Source organism: Simochromis diagramma, unplaced genomic scaffold (genome assembly GCF_900408965.1).
Source record: "Simochromis diagramma unplaced genomic scaffold, fSimDia1.1 OVJJ01000413.1, whole genome shotgun sequence".
Classification (NCBI taxonomy): Eukaryota; Metazoa; Chordata; class Actinopteri; order Cichliformes; family Cichlidae; genus Simochromis; species Simochromis diagramma.
This window is the reverse complement of record NW_024386948.1, coordinates 1,407,981-1,426,272: the sequence shown is the minus strand read 5'-3', so window position 1 is coordinate 1,426,272 and position 18,292 is coordinate 1,407,981. Positions and strand designations below refer to the sequence as shown.

General features: G+C 41.5%; 1 protein-coding gene across 2 annotated transcripts in view; it reads right to left on the bottom strand.

The window, feature by feature from the left end:
- Positions 1-5,678: 5,678 nt before the first annotated feature.
- The window catches only part of LOC120737552 (interleukin-1 receptor accessory protein-like 1-B), a 324,999-nt gene continuing 312,385 nt past the window's right edge, over positions 5,679-18,292 (bottom strand). The window contains exons 10-12 of one of the 2 annotated variants that reach the window (XM_040038339.1): positions 15,427-15,597; positions 12,644-12,688; positions 5,679-7,174 (exon numbers count right to left, since the gene is read on the bottom strand). In XM_040038339.1, the coding sequence (XP_039894273.1) occupies positions 6,447-7,174; positions 12,644-12,688; positions 15,427-15,597 (944 nt within the window). In that variant the 3' untranslated portion in view covers positions 5,679-6,446. The remainder of the gene's footprint in view (positions 7,175-12,643; positions 12,689-15,426; positions 15,598-18,292) is intronic. The other variant, XM_040038340.1, reaches the window with a different exon arrangement.

The following is an 18,292-nucleotide window of genomic DNA, read 5'->3' as shown; positions in this document are numbered from 1 at the left end:
TTTTATTTGTGCTTGTGTTTGGGGGTGTGAGGCCCCCCCACCCCCTTTTTTTCCCACAGACACACACCATATGGCAACATGTCAGCTCGGATAAAAACATCTGGCGCCTTTCGGTGTTCACATATGCACAGATGATTAGAGTGTGGTTCAATGCTATAGACGTGAAGGCCACGGGGAACGTATTATTTCTCTAGTTTGGCACCAGCTCCGTGTGCATGTGTCTGTGTGAGTCTGTGTGTGTGAGTGCATGACGCAGGATGCAGCTGGCTCCACACGGGGGGAAAAAAGGCACTGACTCATCCAGTCCAGCTATTCTCACCTTCTTCTTCTCCATCTTCTCCAGCTTTTCTTTTCCATTCTGGGAAAAAAAGAAGTTCACACAGCCGATCTGTCAGAGAAAAAGATTCGATTCAACCATCAATCCTGAAAGTGGTTGTGTTTAAGGCTGGAGATTGATGTGTTTCGATGATTTAGGCGCACACTGATGTCATTTCAGTTTTTTTTAAATGTTAAGTGATGTTGTGCTTTAGGTTAAAGTCAGACAAAGGTTTCCGCCTCCACACAGAACTGTGGTGGGATTTAGCAGCAGAGCTAAGACGCCTGCGTTTTAGAGACACGGGAGACGGTGAGTGGTGTCAGGAAACAGCACAAGGTGCAGCAGCACCATCTGAAAACATCTGTGGTTCAATTTCGGGCATCTGCTTTAATCACTGAAGTCGATTGGACGAGACATAACCCAACCCTCTAGGTCCCCAGTGTCTGTCATTCTCTCTCTCGCATGTTGAACATAACAGCAGGCAGTCTGGTTCCAGTCCTGTGCAGACGATTTGAACAACCACTTATTTCTTTATATTTTGCTTCCAAGGAGCCAGGCTTTCTTTGTACATTGGCTGCTTTTTCACTTGTTTCACTGCATCATTTTCGAGGGATTTGTTTTAAGTTTTGGTTCTTTGTTAAGTCACTCAACACTGATCAATCATTCAAACACAACAACAACACCTAAGTCGAGGGATGAACCAGTGTTGTCTATACATAACAGATAATTTAGCAAAGAACACTTTGCTTCTAGCAGCTTGTCAAAAACACGTTATTTGTTCTAATTTCTTGAGCTGAATTTATGAAAAATATCAAGGATAAAACAGTCTGACAAACATAAAATGGTCTTTTTGCACTATTAAGATGAATCCCAAAGAGCTATTAACTGAAAACCTTTCACATCTCAGCAGGGTGTGCAGCGTGTCCTTAAAAAATATGAGGGAGCTTGACAAAAAAAGAAGTGGCAGATGGACAGTATCTGAAAGTCAAGTCCTTAAGAAATAAAGCACAGGACCTGAGAGATTAATTCTGATTCATCTGCTGTTCATTGAAGTCTCATCAAAAATATTCTCAGTGCAAGGGTCAAAAATCCATTCTTAATGAAGGCAAACAGGGAGAAAAGGCTGAGGTATCCCAGATTATTCCAGAAATTGAGTGAATTTATTAGGTCTGGTGGAGTGATGAACCCTAATGTGGTTCAGGTCAGGATAGAGTGTCTGCAGCCCTCTGTAACACACGGTGGAGGCTGTGTCATGGTTTGTGGCTGCATTTCAGCCAGTGGTGTTGGAGACCCACAATGCAATTCCATCTGGACAGCACCTCAACAGCTTCATTTTTCAGCATGATTGCAAACGGTACCTGAGTAGAAAAGCACCTAGTGTTACATTATCAGTCATGGATTGGCCTCTGCAGAGCTCGGACCTCAACATTACTGAAGCAGTTTGGGATCATGTTGACAGAGAACAGAAGAAAAGGCAGAAACATCCAAAGAAGAGCTTTGAATGTCCTTCAGGAAGTCTGGAGAACTATTCCTGAAGACTCCTTAAAGACATGACAAGTGTGACTGTGCTGGAGAATAAATGTCATCATACCAAATATTGACTTTCAGGCTCATTAAATCTGTACAGTTATTTTTATACACTGTATTTCCATATACGTTTTCAGATATTTCAATAAATCACTGTTTTCCTAACAAGAAATGTAAATTGCACCAAAGAGCTGGTTGGTTAAATATCCTGTCTGAATGAGCCTGACATTTGCGCCTCCTTCACATAATGCTCTGAGGAGTAAATGCTCCACTTGTTCTATAACAGCTTTAGAGTGCTCCAGAGGTGCTAGCTTCCTACTCCGACAGAAGCTGGAGATATTCCTAATAAATAACAGCTCAACTTCACTATAACATAAGTCTTTCTATTTCATTTGGCTTACAATTGCTCAACCCGAACCAGCTTCTTTTCATTCAAGACGAGTAGCCGGGGCTGAGTAACGCTGTCTGGCAGAATCTTCGTGATTCTCCCCCCGCCCCATGTGCTTTTGGGTTTTTCTCCTTCTCTCCTCCGCTGTTGCTTTGATCACAGCAAACAAGTAAATGGCTGCACTACGGGCACAACGCTCTGAGGCAGAGGAGAGTGGGAGAAGAAGAATAAAATAGTGTCTGCCTGCCTCGAAGCATGCCGAAAGACAAAGCATCCAGTTTTCTTAGAGACATTAAATGTGACAGTTTTACTGAGCAAACTTGCTTGTAGTTTCCAGTGGACTAATTCCCACTGGAAAAAAAAGATCCACTTACATAAATGAAGCTGCACCTTTGAATCGTTCCTACAAACAGCCTGACACAGTGACATATATTATTCTCGCTGCAAAAATCGCACTTTGAGTCGAAACAAAAATCCTGAGACGTGTTCAAAAGGTGCTTGATAAATGCGTCTAGTACTTGAGCAACAAATCCATTTCCTGCTCTGCGTGTCTGCTGCCAAAAGTGCATTAAGGTCAAACAACAATCAGGCTGTGGAGGGGGGGTTAAAGTGTTCCTCAATGCAGTGACTTGATTTAGTCTTATTCTAAAATGAGGCCGGTTCTGATTCAGTCTCTGAGTGGAATAAGGAGACTTATTGATTGTTGTTTCAAGGTTTTACGGCAGACGCGAGAGTTATGGCGGTCGGGGCCGTTATCGGCTCTCTGCCAAGAAAAGGGATCCGGGCGCCGTCAGCAAACTATGCCGGCGCTCCATAAACAAAGTGAGCTGGGTGGCATTTTTCTCTTTCTTTCTTCTTTCAGCAAACAAAACCCACTCTGCACACACAGCATACACAACAACTGAGAAGTAACATTACCATAAATGTGGTTTTATTAATAATAACAGTATCTCTTTTAATGAACATTGCAGATACATAATAGAAAATAAATCAGAAAACAGGAAAGACGTCGTCTCACGAGTCGTGAAAGTGCCTGGAATAATTCTGTGCTATATATTGTCGTTGTTATTCATCACCGTTTGTCACCGTGTCACTCGTCAAAACCACGCCAGCCACCAGAAAAGCTCCCAATTCGTCGTTGTGAAACAATAGTGCGTATCATCCCCCCCCCGCTAAGAAAAAGTTTGCATTCCCACGGCTTCCCAAAAGCTGGAGCGCTGAGCATCGGACTCCAGTCGAAATCTCTCTTGGATTGGACGCGTAGCATTTCTACTTTGAGAGGCGTTGTGAATAATGACCACCGGTTTTCATGAATATGGCTAGATTGTCTTCATCTTAATCGTGTTATTGTCTTGATTATATTTACACAATGCCACATCAAAGAGCACAATACACTCTAATCCGTGTTACTTTTGGCAGGAGGGACGGGTGGAGTGGATAAAAGCAGGCCTGGCTCTCAATGATTTGTAGGGTGACTGAAAAAAAAAAAAAGAGTCAAAATGCAAAATTCTCAGCTTACAGAAAAAATCCAGGAATCATCTGAAATATAGTTTTTGAAAATAGATGGCGGGGGTGGGGGTGGGGGGGCAGAACACAAATGTAATTTATTGTTTAAAAATTCATAACATTGCATATTTTATGGCACTAAGTTAAACATCTATGAGATGCTGCAGGTATTTTAGTATGAGGTTAGTTTGTGTGTGTGCGTGTGTTTTTTTTAAAGAGATCAAATATTATGGCACAGCTGCAGGAGGAGTAAGTGCACAGGCTGCCTTCATGGGTCTGAGTCACAGGCTGCATATAGAAGATGGACAAAGCCTTTGCGTCTCAAACGTAAGTGCCAGTGCAGAAAAGCATTCCTGCTAATGGCCAGGTGGAGACGACTCCTCTGGCTGTGAAAAGAACTCAGGAAAAAATGACCGTACCTGTCGCATGAGCTGCACTCTCAGGAAACCTTTATGGTCTCGATCGCTGTTTCAAGATGATTAAATGGAATGTGGGTGAAAAAGTGCCAAATTACAACAACAGTCACCTCAAGGCGCTTTTTACTGCGAGGTGCAGACCCAAATTTGGGAGAAACCCCCCCGGAAAATGGAAAGCTTCCTGTCGCCTCTTGTGAGCAAGCACTCGGCGACGGTGGGAAGGAAAAACTCCCTTTTAACAGGAAGAAACCTCTGGCAGTGTGAGCGTTCACGTCCCTCAGTTTCAGATCCATCGCTGGCTTGACTTGCAAAGGTTGGCAACATCAAAATACCGACATTTCAAATCTTACTATGACACCGTGCAATGTTACATCGACTACGTGCATCTTTATGATCTGAGTGGATATGCGAGAACAGATCTGAACTGCATGACACTGTACCAGTTTCGTGACTGAGAATGGTAGGCTTTAGCTTGCTTTGGTCTAATGTAGCATCTCTACTGTAGTTATATATAAACTGAGACTGAATTAGCATTTTTTAAAATAAATTCTTGTCACTGTTAAGCATTAATTATATTGTATTTGGAAGGGATTGATTCTAAAAGGCTATTGGTTTTCAGGTGGTTATTGGTCATTAGCTCAAAAAATATAATCCTCTAAATGTTACTTTCATACTAAGAACTACACATCTCATAAGTTAGCACGTTTCTGCACGGTATCTTCCGACTCATTTTGAAATGAAAGGCTTACCGCCGCTGCCCTCTGAGTGAGATGTGCAAGGCCTGTTTTTATTTATCAGAGAGCGCGCCTCAACTCACTTCCACTGACATGGTGGGCGGCAAACGAATAACAGCTGTCATCTGAGAGCAAATGAATAAGTGAGATTAGCCCTGGACAGCCTTGTTTGGTCCTACAGAGGAAAGCAGGTGGACTTAATGCTTCAGGTGACCGTGGATGTCATGGCTTGCCTCCTCCGTCCGCGCTGACATCATCGATAGCTACTTCCACTGTGAAGCGCCGAGATGAGATCGACAGATGTAACGTAACAAGTCTGCCGAGCTGCTGTGAGCGGTGCGTTTGAAATGCCGAAACTCCCCTCTCCCCCCTTTGTAACGACGAAAACACAAACGTCTTCTGTTTTTTAATATAAGGGTAAGACATTTAGTGAACGACCTATTGATTTTCGTGAGCTATGCAGTTCCACGTAAACGTTTTTCTTATTTTTTTTTCTTTTACTAGATATTTCCCCAATTCCTTCTGTCAGAAACGTCGTAACTTCTCTAAGCAAATATCCCTCAGTTACAAAAATAGACTTTTCTTTTTTCATAAAATAATACACATAATTACTTCTCAGTGATATAATCTTTTTGTTAAGGTAAATAGCAAGGCTGTTTTAAAAGTAAATATTGTGAGAGAAACAGAGATGTGAAGCCTAGCACCATATTCCTCAACCCCCCCCCTCCCCACAACCACCCCCCCACCCACCTGCACAGGTACGACTCCTCCGAAAGCATTCGATGAATTAGGGGAAACCCCCCCCCCACCCTCCCCATGTGTTTTCTGGACTCCAAGTTTTGCATATTCTGGTTGAGGCCAGATTCTCAACCCTGAAACTCAAATCCAAATCTTACTCGTCTCCCGAAGGCTGTGACTTGTATTCCCAACCCCATTAAAAATAAAAAGAATTAACCGCCCCCCCTCAAAAAACTTTAGAAACTACACCAGCAAAACAAATGAAAAAAATAAAGGTAACAACGGTTTAACCGACACGTCTCACAGGCCTTCACTGCTTCACTTTTTGTACAAACTGAAAGAAAAGAATAAAAAACATAAAATAATAAAAATGAGTCCCAAAGAAAGAAGAAACAAGTCCCAAAACACTGTTGCTACAAAGAATTAGAAAAACGTATGTACAGGACCCTGTATTCCTCGACTCTCGGGGTAAATGATCATAGGTGTTGGCTTGTGTTACGTGAGTGTTTATACAGGCATACAAAAAAAGTTCTCCTTGCTTCTTCTTCTTCTTTTTTTGTTGATGTTCAGTTTCAATAAAAGCTCGTATTGGACAAAAAACAAACAAACAAACAAACAAAAAAGAAAACATTGCCACCACCTTCTCCAGCAGTTTGAAGCCCCTCCCCTCCTTCGGTTGTTTCCTGGTGCAAAATTCAACAGCAGCAAGTAGCTTAGTGCCATTTAGGTTCACCTGGCTCCTTTCAGGGTCTGAGTGCCAGTGGTTAGTCCTCCCTGTGACAGACATCATAAAGATCCACAGTCTACCCCGCCCGGCTCTGTCACCATATAACGCTAGATATACTGGTCTCTCTGGGAAGCAGCGGCAGCATGGCGTTGTTGCCGTGGGCCTCCTCCAGGCTCTGCTGCCGGGGTGACTTGGACTGCGGCCGCTGTCCGTTGATGAGCGTCATGGGGATGTTGCAGTAGGTGTGCTGGTTGCCTAGCGAGGACAGCGGCGGGAGCGTGCCGCCTTGTGGCAGGTCGTAGTCGTAGCTACGGTAATAGTGTTTCTGCCTCATCTGGGTGTGGCAAGAGTTGTGAAAGGTCGAGCGTAAGTCCGGGTGCGCCGTCGCCATGGCGGTGGAGGTGGCCGCCGCCATGGAGATGGCCGAGACGGTCTGGAGCTCCCCGAAGGGGCCCTGCTCGCTGACGTCCAGCACCTGCTCGTGGGAGATGCTCAGGGGCTCCATGCGCTTGAAGGGCATTTCATACAGCAGCTGCTTCCAGAACTTGGAGGTGAGCTTGTTGCTGGACGGTCCGCGCCACTTGATGACCGTGAGCATCTTGATGGTGTGTTTGAGGGCCTCCACTTCCTGGTAGTTCATGATGCCGCGCAGCTCGGCACACTCGATCAGGATTACTTTGATCTCGCCGGTCACCAGCATGTTGCGCAGCCGCGTCTCCAGCTCAAAGATGCTCCACCCCCTCCGCACCACATAGCTGGGGGTCATGACGATGATGAGCCGCTTGCTCTGGTCCACGCAGCGCGCTACGTCCTCGATGTAGGCTGGATTCACAGACAGAGAGACAGAAAAGTATATCTTTTGATGAATCAGCACGATCATATATAGACATTATTTGTTTCTGTTAGCCAGAGACTGTATATAAAAGATGAATGTAACCTCCTGCTCTAAAAACTGAAGCCTGTGCACAAGTCATCTGCAAACTCATCAGCTAGTCTAGAGCTTTTGGTTTTTGGTGCTTACAGTGTAGCAGATAATGGCTCATTCTTCTACTTTATGCAACAGGCATAATTTATAAATGCAAGTAAATATAAATGATTTAAAGACCTGAGTTATTTTCAAATTCTAGCCTTTCATTTCTAGATTCCATCTCAACAAAACTGTTCTATTTTCCACACAGACCTCAAATCTTTGCTAAAACATGATTGGTCAATAGAACGCGGCCTGCATGTGGACAACTGGAAATGAGGATACCTCTGACACTAAAAATCTCATTCCTTGTCTACAGATTATATACATTCATACACTGTTCAGTTTAAGGAACATTTTGAAATCAAATTAGATCTCAGTCAACCTACAGAGGGCAGAATTCAAAGACAGCTTGAAAATGAAAGGGAAAAAATTATCCCTAAGTCTAGTACACAAAATTGTACTCAGTAGTTTGTATGACCCCCATGTGCTTGAATGCATGGCTGACAACACTGGGGCATGCACCCTAATGAGACCAAACATAGTGTCCTGGGGATCTCCTCTCAGATCTGGACCAGGGCATCACTAAACTCCTGGACAGTCTGAGGTACAAACTAGTAGCGTGGGATGGACCAAAACATAGGCTACGTTCACACTGCAGGCGAAAGCGCATCAAATCCAACTTTTTTGACCCTATGCGACCCATATCCGATCATGGTATGACAGTGTGAACGGCACAAATCCGATATTTTCAAATCCGATCTGGTACTGAATCCGATACATATCCGATGTTTTAGAAAGCGACTGCTGTTTGAACGGTCAGGTCGCATTAAATCCATCTTTTACGTCACCGACACAAGACAGACGCCAATTATCAGCTCCGGAGAATCGCCCGGTAAGACATCGCGAACGCTTCCTGGCCATCCAGTGTAGATGTCAGTGAAACTGTTGGGAAGACAACGTTGGAGAAACGTGAACATTTTATTTGTACTGTATAATCTGCAGATTCTGACAGAAATCTGCAATCATCCTTTGAAGCACCGCTCCTCTAAAACAGCAATAAGGATAATTATTAGGTTATTTACATTATTATGTGAATAACAAAATAACTTAAAGCAAAAATTGGGAAACGTAAAGTCCGAAGTCTTTATATTAAGGGCCATCTGTCAAACAATACTGTTTGCTCTGGGTCTAAACAGAGCGCGTTGTGTGTGACGTCTTGTTTTGCGCATGCGGGCCGCTTTGAGCGTTCACACTAGAGCGAGTTTGCTGTCGCATTTTATTTGTAGTGTGAACGAGCAGACAAAAGAATCGGATTTGATCAAAAAATCGGAATTGAGCATTAAGACCTGCAGAGTGAACGTAGCCATAATGTGCCAGAGGTTTTGGCTATTGGATGTGAGCATGGAGACCAGTCAATGGAATCCATTCCTTCATACTCCAGGACCTGCCTTATTACTCTTGCCACATGTGTCCGGGCATTGTCATGCACTGGGAGGAACCCAGGGCCCACTGTAAACAGTAAATGAACTGGTTCTTATTTAGCGCTTTTCTACTCTGAGTACTCAAACCTGCTCTACCACCTGAGCTACAGTCACTCTACCAGCGTAGGGTCTGACAATGGATCCAAAGATTTCATCCCGTTGACTAATGGCAATCAGAGTGCCGTTACCTCACCTGTAGAGGTCAGTGCATGACGCAGTACTGACCCACTACCAAAACAGTCTATCTGGATGATGTTACAGGCAGCATAACATTCTCAAAGGCTTCTGTAGACCCTTTCACGTCTCTCACATCTTCTCAGGGTGAACCTGCTGACATCTGTGAAAAGCACAAATTGCCAATGATGGACCTGCCAATTCTGCTATTCTATGGCAAATACCAGTCAGGTATGATGGTGGGCAGTGAGCACAGGGCCCACTAGAAGATGTCAGGCTCTCAGACTGCCCTCATGAAGTCTGTTTCTGATTGTTTGGCCAGACACATTCACACCAGTGGCTCTGGCAGTGCTCATCCTGTTCTCCCTTGCACAAAAGAGACGATACCAATCCTGTTGATGGGTTAATGGCCTTCTATGGTCCTGTTCAGCTCTCCTAGAGTAACTTTCCATCTCCTGGAATTTCTTTCAGGAGAAACTGTGTTGGGAGACAAAGCAAACTCTCTGGAAGTGACACGTATTCATGGCCCACCCTGGAGGAGTTGGACTACCTGTGTAACCTCTGTGGGGTCCAGGTATTGCCTCATACTACCACCAGTGACAATGACCCTAGCCAAATGCAAAGCTAGTGAAAAAAACAGTCAGAGAAAGTTAGGAGAGCAAAAAATGTCAGTGACCTCCACCTGTAAAACCCTTCCTGTTTTGGGGGTTGTCTCATTGTTGCTCCTCTAGCACACTTGTTAATTTCATTAACACCAAAGCAAAGAAACAACCAGGAACAACTATGTTTAACTGACTCGACGCTAAACTTTGTTTAAAAAGTGTTCCTTTAATTTTTTTGAACAGTGTATTTATGTAGACCTTTGTTTAACGAGATCAATGCAAAAATGTGTTAAACTCATCAATTCAAACAGCCTGCGGGGGGCAGAACCCTGATTGTTTCGAAGTCGACAAAATACAATAATAAAATAAACATATTTTTATGGTCTCAGGCACTGCTCTTATTTAATTGATTTGATTTGATTGAAATAACAACACAGCGACACCCAAAGCGGTCAACTGCAGCTTTTAAAGCAAGTCTTTGCTATCCAGCAGTGGCTACATCCATCTTTTACACACAGTCCAAACATTAAATCCATTTCTATTTTTAATTGTGCTCATTTATTCAATTGAAACAAACTGTAATTGTACATGAAACTACAGAGAGCTAATATGTGATGAAAATATGCTGAAACACATTACACAGGCTATTTGAAGAACTCTCTTGGCCTCATAGCGGCTTCTTACCCAACAGCTTCCTTTTTTATCAAAATTTCAAACAAACAAGTCCAATTACCAGACGAAAAAGTGTGACGTTTAGGGGGGAAAAACAAAAAAGACCGAAAGCTGAGGACGTGAAACAAACATCACACATCTGACAGATTCTAAAATGTATCGCTGCTAAATTATTCCACCATCTGGCGTCAGGATACTGAGGCATAAAGTGAAGATAAAATAGATTTGTGATTATAGATCCTCACTTAAATAAACAGCTATAGTCTATGCCGCATTTAATAAGAAGATGTACTTGTAGTAACAAGAGGCTTTAGATTCAGAGCTTAGCGAGACACCACTGTCAGCTTTGACTCATATCTATCATATACAGTAAATACAGTATTGTGTTTAATCAGCTGTTTGTGTTGTGATGAATGGGAAGAAGTGTTTCCACAGACCTGTCCTCTATGTGTGTGCAGCTAATGCTTCCTTTTAGCCTTTCTTGGCCGAGACAAAGACCAAGTGTCTCCTCACTGGAAGTTAGACGGGATTAACTGGGCTTTACCTCCCAATCAAAGCCCATGACCCTTGTGTGTGTGTGTGTATGTGTGTGTGTGTGGGAGAAGAGAAATTGTGAGAGTATCTCGGCATGTCTGCTGGTCTCTTAAGAGACCAGCAGACATGAGAATGAGCTGCTTCTTTCAAGTCGCTCTGCCCGAGGCTTCGCGATGAGAGCGATCTGATTAGAGTAAACTTAGATTTGAAGTCGCTCTTTTCATCGACACAACAAGTTGGTCTCTTTACTGTTTGGTAATTGGTCCTCATGGGCTAATTTGCCACAATGTGTCCCTGAAGCTTAAAGTCTTCACTTTGGGTTTATTCAGTTTAGGTTAAACTAAGTTTTCCCATCTTATCGTGACTAAAACAAACATGAAGGGATAAGTAAATGGATACAGTATCATTAGCTAATGAGTAGAAGATTCATTTTAATGTTTTGAATTGATTAAAGTGAAAGTAAATCTGGCCTCTCGAGGGTTGCGGCGTGATAAAACTTTATAGCTTTATAGATTAAATCCCCCCTTTCAGAGATTTTATAAGCTTTACAATCAAACTGTTGCATGAGCAATAATTGATTCACATCTGCATAAAACCTAAATTACACGGGGCAGGAAATCACAGTGGCTCTGCTCTCGATTGTTTGTCTCTGAAAGAAAACAATAATAATGTTAAAAAAAAGTCTAAAGTGAAAATAGCCCAGATCAATAAGAATAGCTATGTGGGAAATAAATGTCTTCCTACTTTGAGTGTTTTGCAGCAGATGCCCCTCCCACTGCCCCCTAACCAAAATACACAATTTCTGTAGAAAATTACACCTCAATTTCACTTCTTTTTACTGCAGTCGGATATTTTGAGCTTGAATAAAATTTTTGAAAACATTTTGTGACTGACAACCTCAGTCCTGCCCATCTAATTTAAAAAAACACAATAAAGAAACATGCAGAGGAAATGAGCTATGTTTATTCTTATGCATTGGTAACGCTTTATACTAATGGACACAGTAACTTACACAGTTACTAATACGTTTATCTGCTGTTCCAGAATAAGTACTGATCCAGAACTTAAAAATGAAACAATAAGTAAGAGGGAATAATAAGGATATGAACGGTGCCGTTACCGATATTTGATGACTTAGAAATTTGAAACGCTGCTATTGGAAGATTTTTTTTCTCTCTGAGACACATATAACATAAACAGATTATTTATTTTCTCATTCATACCCAACTTGGCTCTGATTAGTTGGCTGCTGTGTTTGTGGTGTTACAAACACACATTAGTTACAGGAAATTTACAGAGCGGTGGACAAACATTGCAATGTCAGCACTCCTGAGAAGGATGAAGGGTGTTTCTAACATCTTCTTTCCTTTTATAATTGTTGCCAGTCGCTATAAACACAGATACTGATAGACTGAAAGATAGCCAATATCAACCAATAATATCGGCCTGTTAATAAATTGGTCAGCTCAACAGATGACGCGCTAACACGTAGTATTTCTCAGCTCAATGCTTATTATCTATAGTGAAATTCTGGACCATAGTGATTATAAAAACTTTGAAAAATACTAATTAATGATTAACAAGATGTCAGGCTTCTGATTCCTCATGTTTATGTCCTTTATTGTAAAGTGTTACCAAAGACTGTATAAGCTGCACTCAATGGCTACTACATAACTTTTAAATGCTCTCAAAGATCAAAGATTTATCTAAAAACAAACATTTTTTTCAGTCAGAACAATCATGTCAAAACCTTTTGATACAAAGTGCAGCCACAATCACTTTCTACATTACTGATCTGATCAGAAAGTCTTTGTCGGAGTGTGTCGGCACGAGCGTTAAAGATCTGGGGAAGAAGTACCTCTAAGTAGTCTTGTGTCATCCTGGAAATGATCATTGGTGAAACCTAAACATAGATATTTACATTCAAAGGTCGATTAAAAGATTCGCAGAACATTTGTTTACATTAAAAACAATTGTGTGAATGCGGGGACATGGCTCTGGCATAAACTGTGTTTCTCCACTGATGCGCTGGTAGCGATTGTGAAACGATAAGCACGCTGATCAGTTTATTCCAGTTTAATATGGGACACGTAGCATAAAAAAGCAAAGGACTTGGACATAGTTCAGCCAAGACTTGTTACTTCTGGTATATGTTAAAAAAATACTCAGTGTGCACTAGATGAGTATGTCAGAAACGTATAACAGTGGTATAATACGTTCACCCAGCATACTGTGGCATTACATGTTACAATCAGCAGCTCAGGAGAAAGATTGTTGACACACGCTGACGTCCCAAATGGCCAAACTGTGTTTATCTATAGCTGTGGATTACACTTTATTATATCAGCTGTTGAGATGCTAATACATTCCCAATGGGAGCTAAATGTTTATACATAGACATAATAAACCAGCAAGCTGTGCCACCGAGCTGCAACTGTGGCAGATGTACTTCAGATTTCTCTCCATCCTTGCATTTTTATGCCATTTTTCCCATATTACAACAGTCCCCCTGTATGGAGCATGTAATCACAGCAAGGGATTTGGTTTACAACCTTTGCACAATTCCACGGAAGAGGAGCATAATTAGTAATGGTGCTATGTGCAGGAAAGACAGGCAGTTGCAAGTATTCAAACGGATGCTAATAACATCATGATACCGAGCTCATCTTTGCGATCAGTTAATCAAAGATAAGCACAGGGCACGGTGAGAGGCTCCATTAGAAATATACTGTGGTAAAACATGCATTAATATCCATGCATAAAGAGATTTTTGATTGTACGGCTGACATCGTTACATAGCAGCATGCAGAGGCACACTTTGTATTGAGCTGGATTAGAAACATGGACCGTAATAACAGGGTTGACTCCTCCTGATAATTATGTTGCATATGTGATATAGGTTATTATGCCTCCCACAGGCTTAAAATGGTGCAGATCATGCACTTTAAATGCTAAAGCAGATAAATAATTAACCAGTATGTACAGCCCTTGTCTAGCATTTCAGTGTTTTATGTTGCCTACTTGAAGTTATAATTTATATACTGTACCTTAATCTACTTATTAAATCAAGAATATACATAAAGTAGAAATATGAAGTGGAATAAAATTGAAGCAAAGTACATGTACTTTCATATATCCTGTTGACAACTGGTTGGATACTCGCATTAAAAGTGGCTAAAGTTTCAAATAATTATGCCTCAAAGTGTCTCAAAACAATTTATGTGAGCCAAAAACTTGGGCTTCAGACAACGTTAAACACATGATTTCAAAGGTTTGGTCCTGCTTTGTTCCGTCGTAACAGACAGGTCTGTGTAACAAGGCAGAGCTTACAAGCACTGACTGCGGAAGCCAGTCGAGGGGCAGCCTATCAGAAGACACAGCTTGTTTTGGATTGAAATGTGGAATAAAGGTTAAGTTTACGATAAATAAATAAAAGTTGAGATAAATAAGAATTCATTTTTCTGTTTAAATAATCAACAACTGTACAACCAGTTTTTCACTGATCAGTTTTTGTATTTGATTCATTAAAATGTTATGAAAATGGGGTGGACCCCTCAGGCTAGCCAAGCTAAACTGCAGTCGTTTTTTTCAGAGGCACTTGTAACATTGCTGGCAAACTTTAAAAGGTTCACGGAATTGTGCTTAAAAATCCTCGTAAGTCAAACCCTCGTTCTAAGGTGCCTTTCCAAGATCACCCCCTAAAATAATCACATCGCATCGTATCAAATATTGCACATCCTTTCATATTGTATCATATATGCAACCCAAAGTTACTGCACACAGGATTAATGGATACAATTAAATGCCTTTTTTATTTTTTATAAATAGTGCAAATGGTCCCTGCCTTAGATACAGCTTTTAATACTGGAACACAATTTTCTGACTATGAGCGAAATATTTTGAAGATAACTTAATTCATGGTCCTCTTATAAATAATAAAAAAAATAGTATTATTTTAGAATTCTTGTTATAAAATTTTGATCCAGCAGGTTTTTAAAGTGGGTTTGGTTGAGTTTCCCTTCGGGTGGAAGCAGTTAAATAGTCAACCTTTTATCCCTTAATTTTCATATGTCACAATCTTGATTCACTATTTTATCCATCTATTCCATTAGCAATCCATTTCATATCCCCATTTTTGGTGCCCTTTTATTGACTACATGTAGTGCTTAGACGTTACACGAGGAAGTGGTTTCTTTTAGGAGTATAATACTTAAAGAGGTTGTTCAGAACTGAACTGGTACTAGCATAATTAGTTTCTTGCTTACGTGAGGTTGGGCTAGCTATGTCCCATGATTTAATACTTAGCCATATATTCTCTCTTATAAATGTTGCCTTTAAAGGAAACTAAAGACTAAAACTGAAATTAAATGAATAAATAACACTAAACAAACTCTAAGCTATAACACTTTTAGCATACTCATCAACTTTTGCTCAGCCTTTGGTTATAAAAGCTAACTTTATAAAGATCATATGAAGCAATGACGGCCTCGCTAGTCTTTGTTATGCCACAACACAAACGCATAACAGAAAATAACAACAAACAAGGCATCACCACTGCAGTGACAACAGCAACACGAGCAACACCAAGCGACAAGAAAACATTCGACACAACGTGACATCGCCGTGAGAGAGAGAGCTTACTTCCTGTGGGGATCAAGTCCCTGTCTGGAATGAAGAGTTTATACCCATAATGCTTCTCCAGCACGTCGGGGAGGATCTCCAGGGCAAAGCGCTCCTCCTCTCGGGTCTCCTGGCTCCACTGGTCCGGGTCCACTTTGGTGTAGGACAAGTAGGCGTCGTAGTCCTTGTTATCTGCAGGTAGAGCAGGGGGTTTGGGGGGGGCAGACACTGACATGGGTGAAACGTGCCGGCTCGTGTTACACCTGGATAATCAGTGATATATTCGTTGCCTTCATATCCTTTAAACTAGAACCTTTCATTTAGTTTAATAAAACCTGCAATCAAGCAGAAGCAGAGACAGAAAAATGAAGCCTCGGTCTCAGCACAATGAATACTTGCAATAAAAAGCTCCCAAAACCACTTTGCTTCAATTAAATGTGTATACATTTTATGATTTCAACATAATGTTTCCTACTGTGGTCAGCAAAATTATGCGCTGTTATACCCCCAGATGCTCAAAATCTATTTTCACACTGGTATGCAGGGGAGCTATTCATTCACTGAGAGACTTCACCGAGACAGGACGCCTCCATTACACTGACCTCTGGGCACCTCTGCCCATCTGAGTGCTTTTCATTACTGCTCCGTCCCCACTGACGAATAATGTTGCCTTGATAGCTACTTTGCCCACTGCAGGCAAAACAAATTAGACTCCAGCCTGAGCTAAATGCCCGACGCGGCCTGCTAGGCCGGCACATGGCACGGATCCATCACCTACATGAAAGCTCTGATTGATGACGGATTTGAAAGGACTGAGAAGAGGAAAGACTTAACGTTTAATCTTCTTAAACAGGAGCAGTACTGTAAGGTGAGTCAGGAGAATGAAGGACATGTCAGCCACTTTTTTACTCTGAACCTGATCAGTCATTTCAAAACAGGTCAACAGGTTTTTAACCATTAAGTATGAAAACATAATAGCTTTTTATGTACTTCGCAGTTAGCAAAAACACATGAGCCGGTTTGAGCTGGTGAACTTAATCCTAGCCGAGATACACTGATGTTTGCAACTTGGTGGCAATGGTTTGACAATAATCTTTTTTGCTTCCACTCCCACTGTGCTACACGTGGAAATGAAAGCCTGTTTGGTACGGAAGAACTTCAGCGACCCGAGTTTTGTGCAAGACAGACCACGCTCTGTCTCCTTCCCAACATTTTATAATAGATTTATATCTATAATAGACATTTTCACAGTTCAAATGTAGAAATTAAATGTTTTTGTGCAGATCGGAGTAAAGTCCTTGTCATTTTATCCACAACCTTTGGGGACGAAAACGTAAGAGAAAACATCAGAGAATGCAGTTCCTCTAATGACCACTTGAGGGTGCAAAAATGCACCACTCCTCATAGACTCGCGTATTAAAATGACCAACTTTAAAGCAGAAATAAATGATGCCAAATGACTGTTTGACACAGGGTAAAACTTTAAAGTTGGGTTTGGGATATTTGGTTTATTTAAAAGGAATCCCGGCTTTTTAGACATGTTTGCGCTAAAACATGCACTGTGCTTTCAATAATATATATGTGGTGTTAAAATATGCCAAATGTTTTCCTTTTAAGCACATTTTATATAAAAGCGATTTACCAGTAGGCCGCCATTGTTATTTTCTTCTCAATGCACTCTGGGTAGTGACGTCATACGGTTGCATCGCATTGAGTTCACAGTTAGCGACGCACTGGAAATGGCTTCTGTTCAACCTTTCCAGTACTTAGTTTACATGAAGATGAAAACAATCCGTCACACGAGGACGCGAGAGTGGGGGAAAACTACTGGTGTCTATGCGGGTACTGAGAGCTTTTGTTGTAAAGAGCTCAATTTTATGGCAGCAGCTATCCATGGTATCGCATAACCGCATGATAAAAACATTAATAGAATTCTAATTTTTATTATACAGTGAAATTACAATATCGTTATTTTTACAGATTCTCCATGCAGCACAGTGCACCAAAACTTTTAAGCCGTATGTCTTAATCCAGATGTTCTTTGGGCAGCCCTTGTTAGCCTCCATGACCGGTATAGTGCTGGTCTACCAAGTCATAACCAGGTCACTAATAGGCAAGTTAATTAATACAGCTGCTACACTATAGAAAACAAAACGGGTTAGCTGAACAAAAGCGCCTATACTGCCGACAACCAATACACGTCATCGTCCCAGAATACATTGTGTGCACAAAAACATGGCCGCTCCCACGGCTCCAAAAATGAATTAATGAATAACGGAAAACTTCTCAAGTATGTTTTTATGTAGTGGAGATAATTTGTAACATATTTAGAGTAACTTGTCATAATAGTCGGGGTTCCTTTGCACTATTCACAAGGTACCGGTGTCTGAGCACCTATGTGTGCTTCATATTATCCCAACTCCACCTCTCTTAAATCCTCTGGGTATAAAATAGAAACCATCTGACCCCCAACAAGTTTTGACTGGTGAACTTTTGTGACCTTTGGTGTTTACTCTGATAAAGATCAGCTCCAGTGCACGCCGTATTTTTGGGCTTATGAAAATAAAATAAAAACATCAGATTCTATATGCTTTTTTATTCACTAAAAAGCATCACATCCGCGCCACAATAGGAGGAAAGCACCATAACTGGGACACTCTGCTCGCGTCTCTAATGAGTTTACCTCAAAGGCTGCGTTCACGCTGCGGCTCAGAGTTTTTGGAACTGCGAGTTCCTGTCTTAATTATGACTCGGCTCCCTCTGCTTTATAGTGGCCACCTGCAGCGTAGCAGCCATGTGGCGATGATGTTTAGTGTGTTGGAGAAGACAGGAGCAGAGAACGAGAGGGTTCAAGAGGAGGCAGTTTGGGATCAATTCTCAGCAGAGC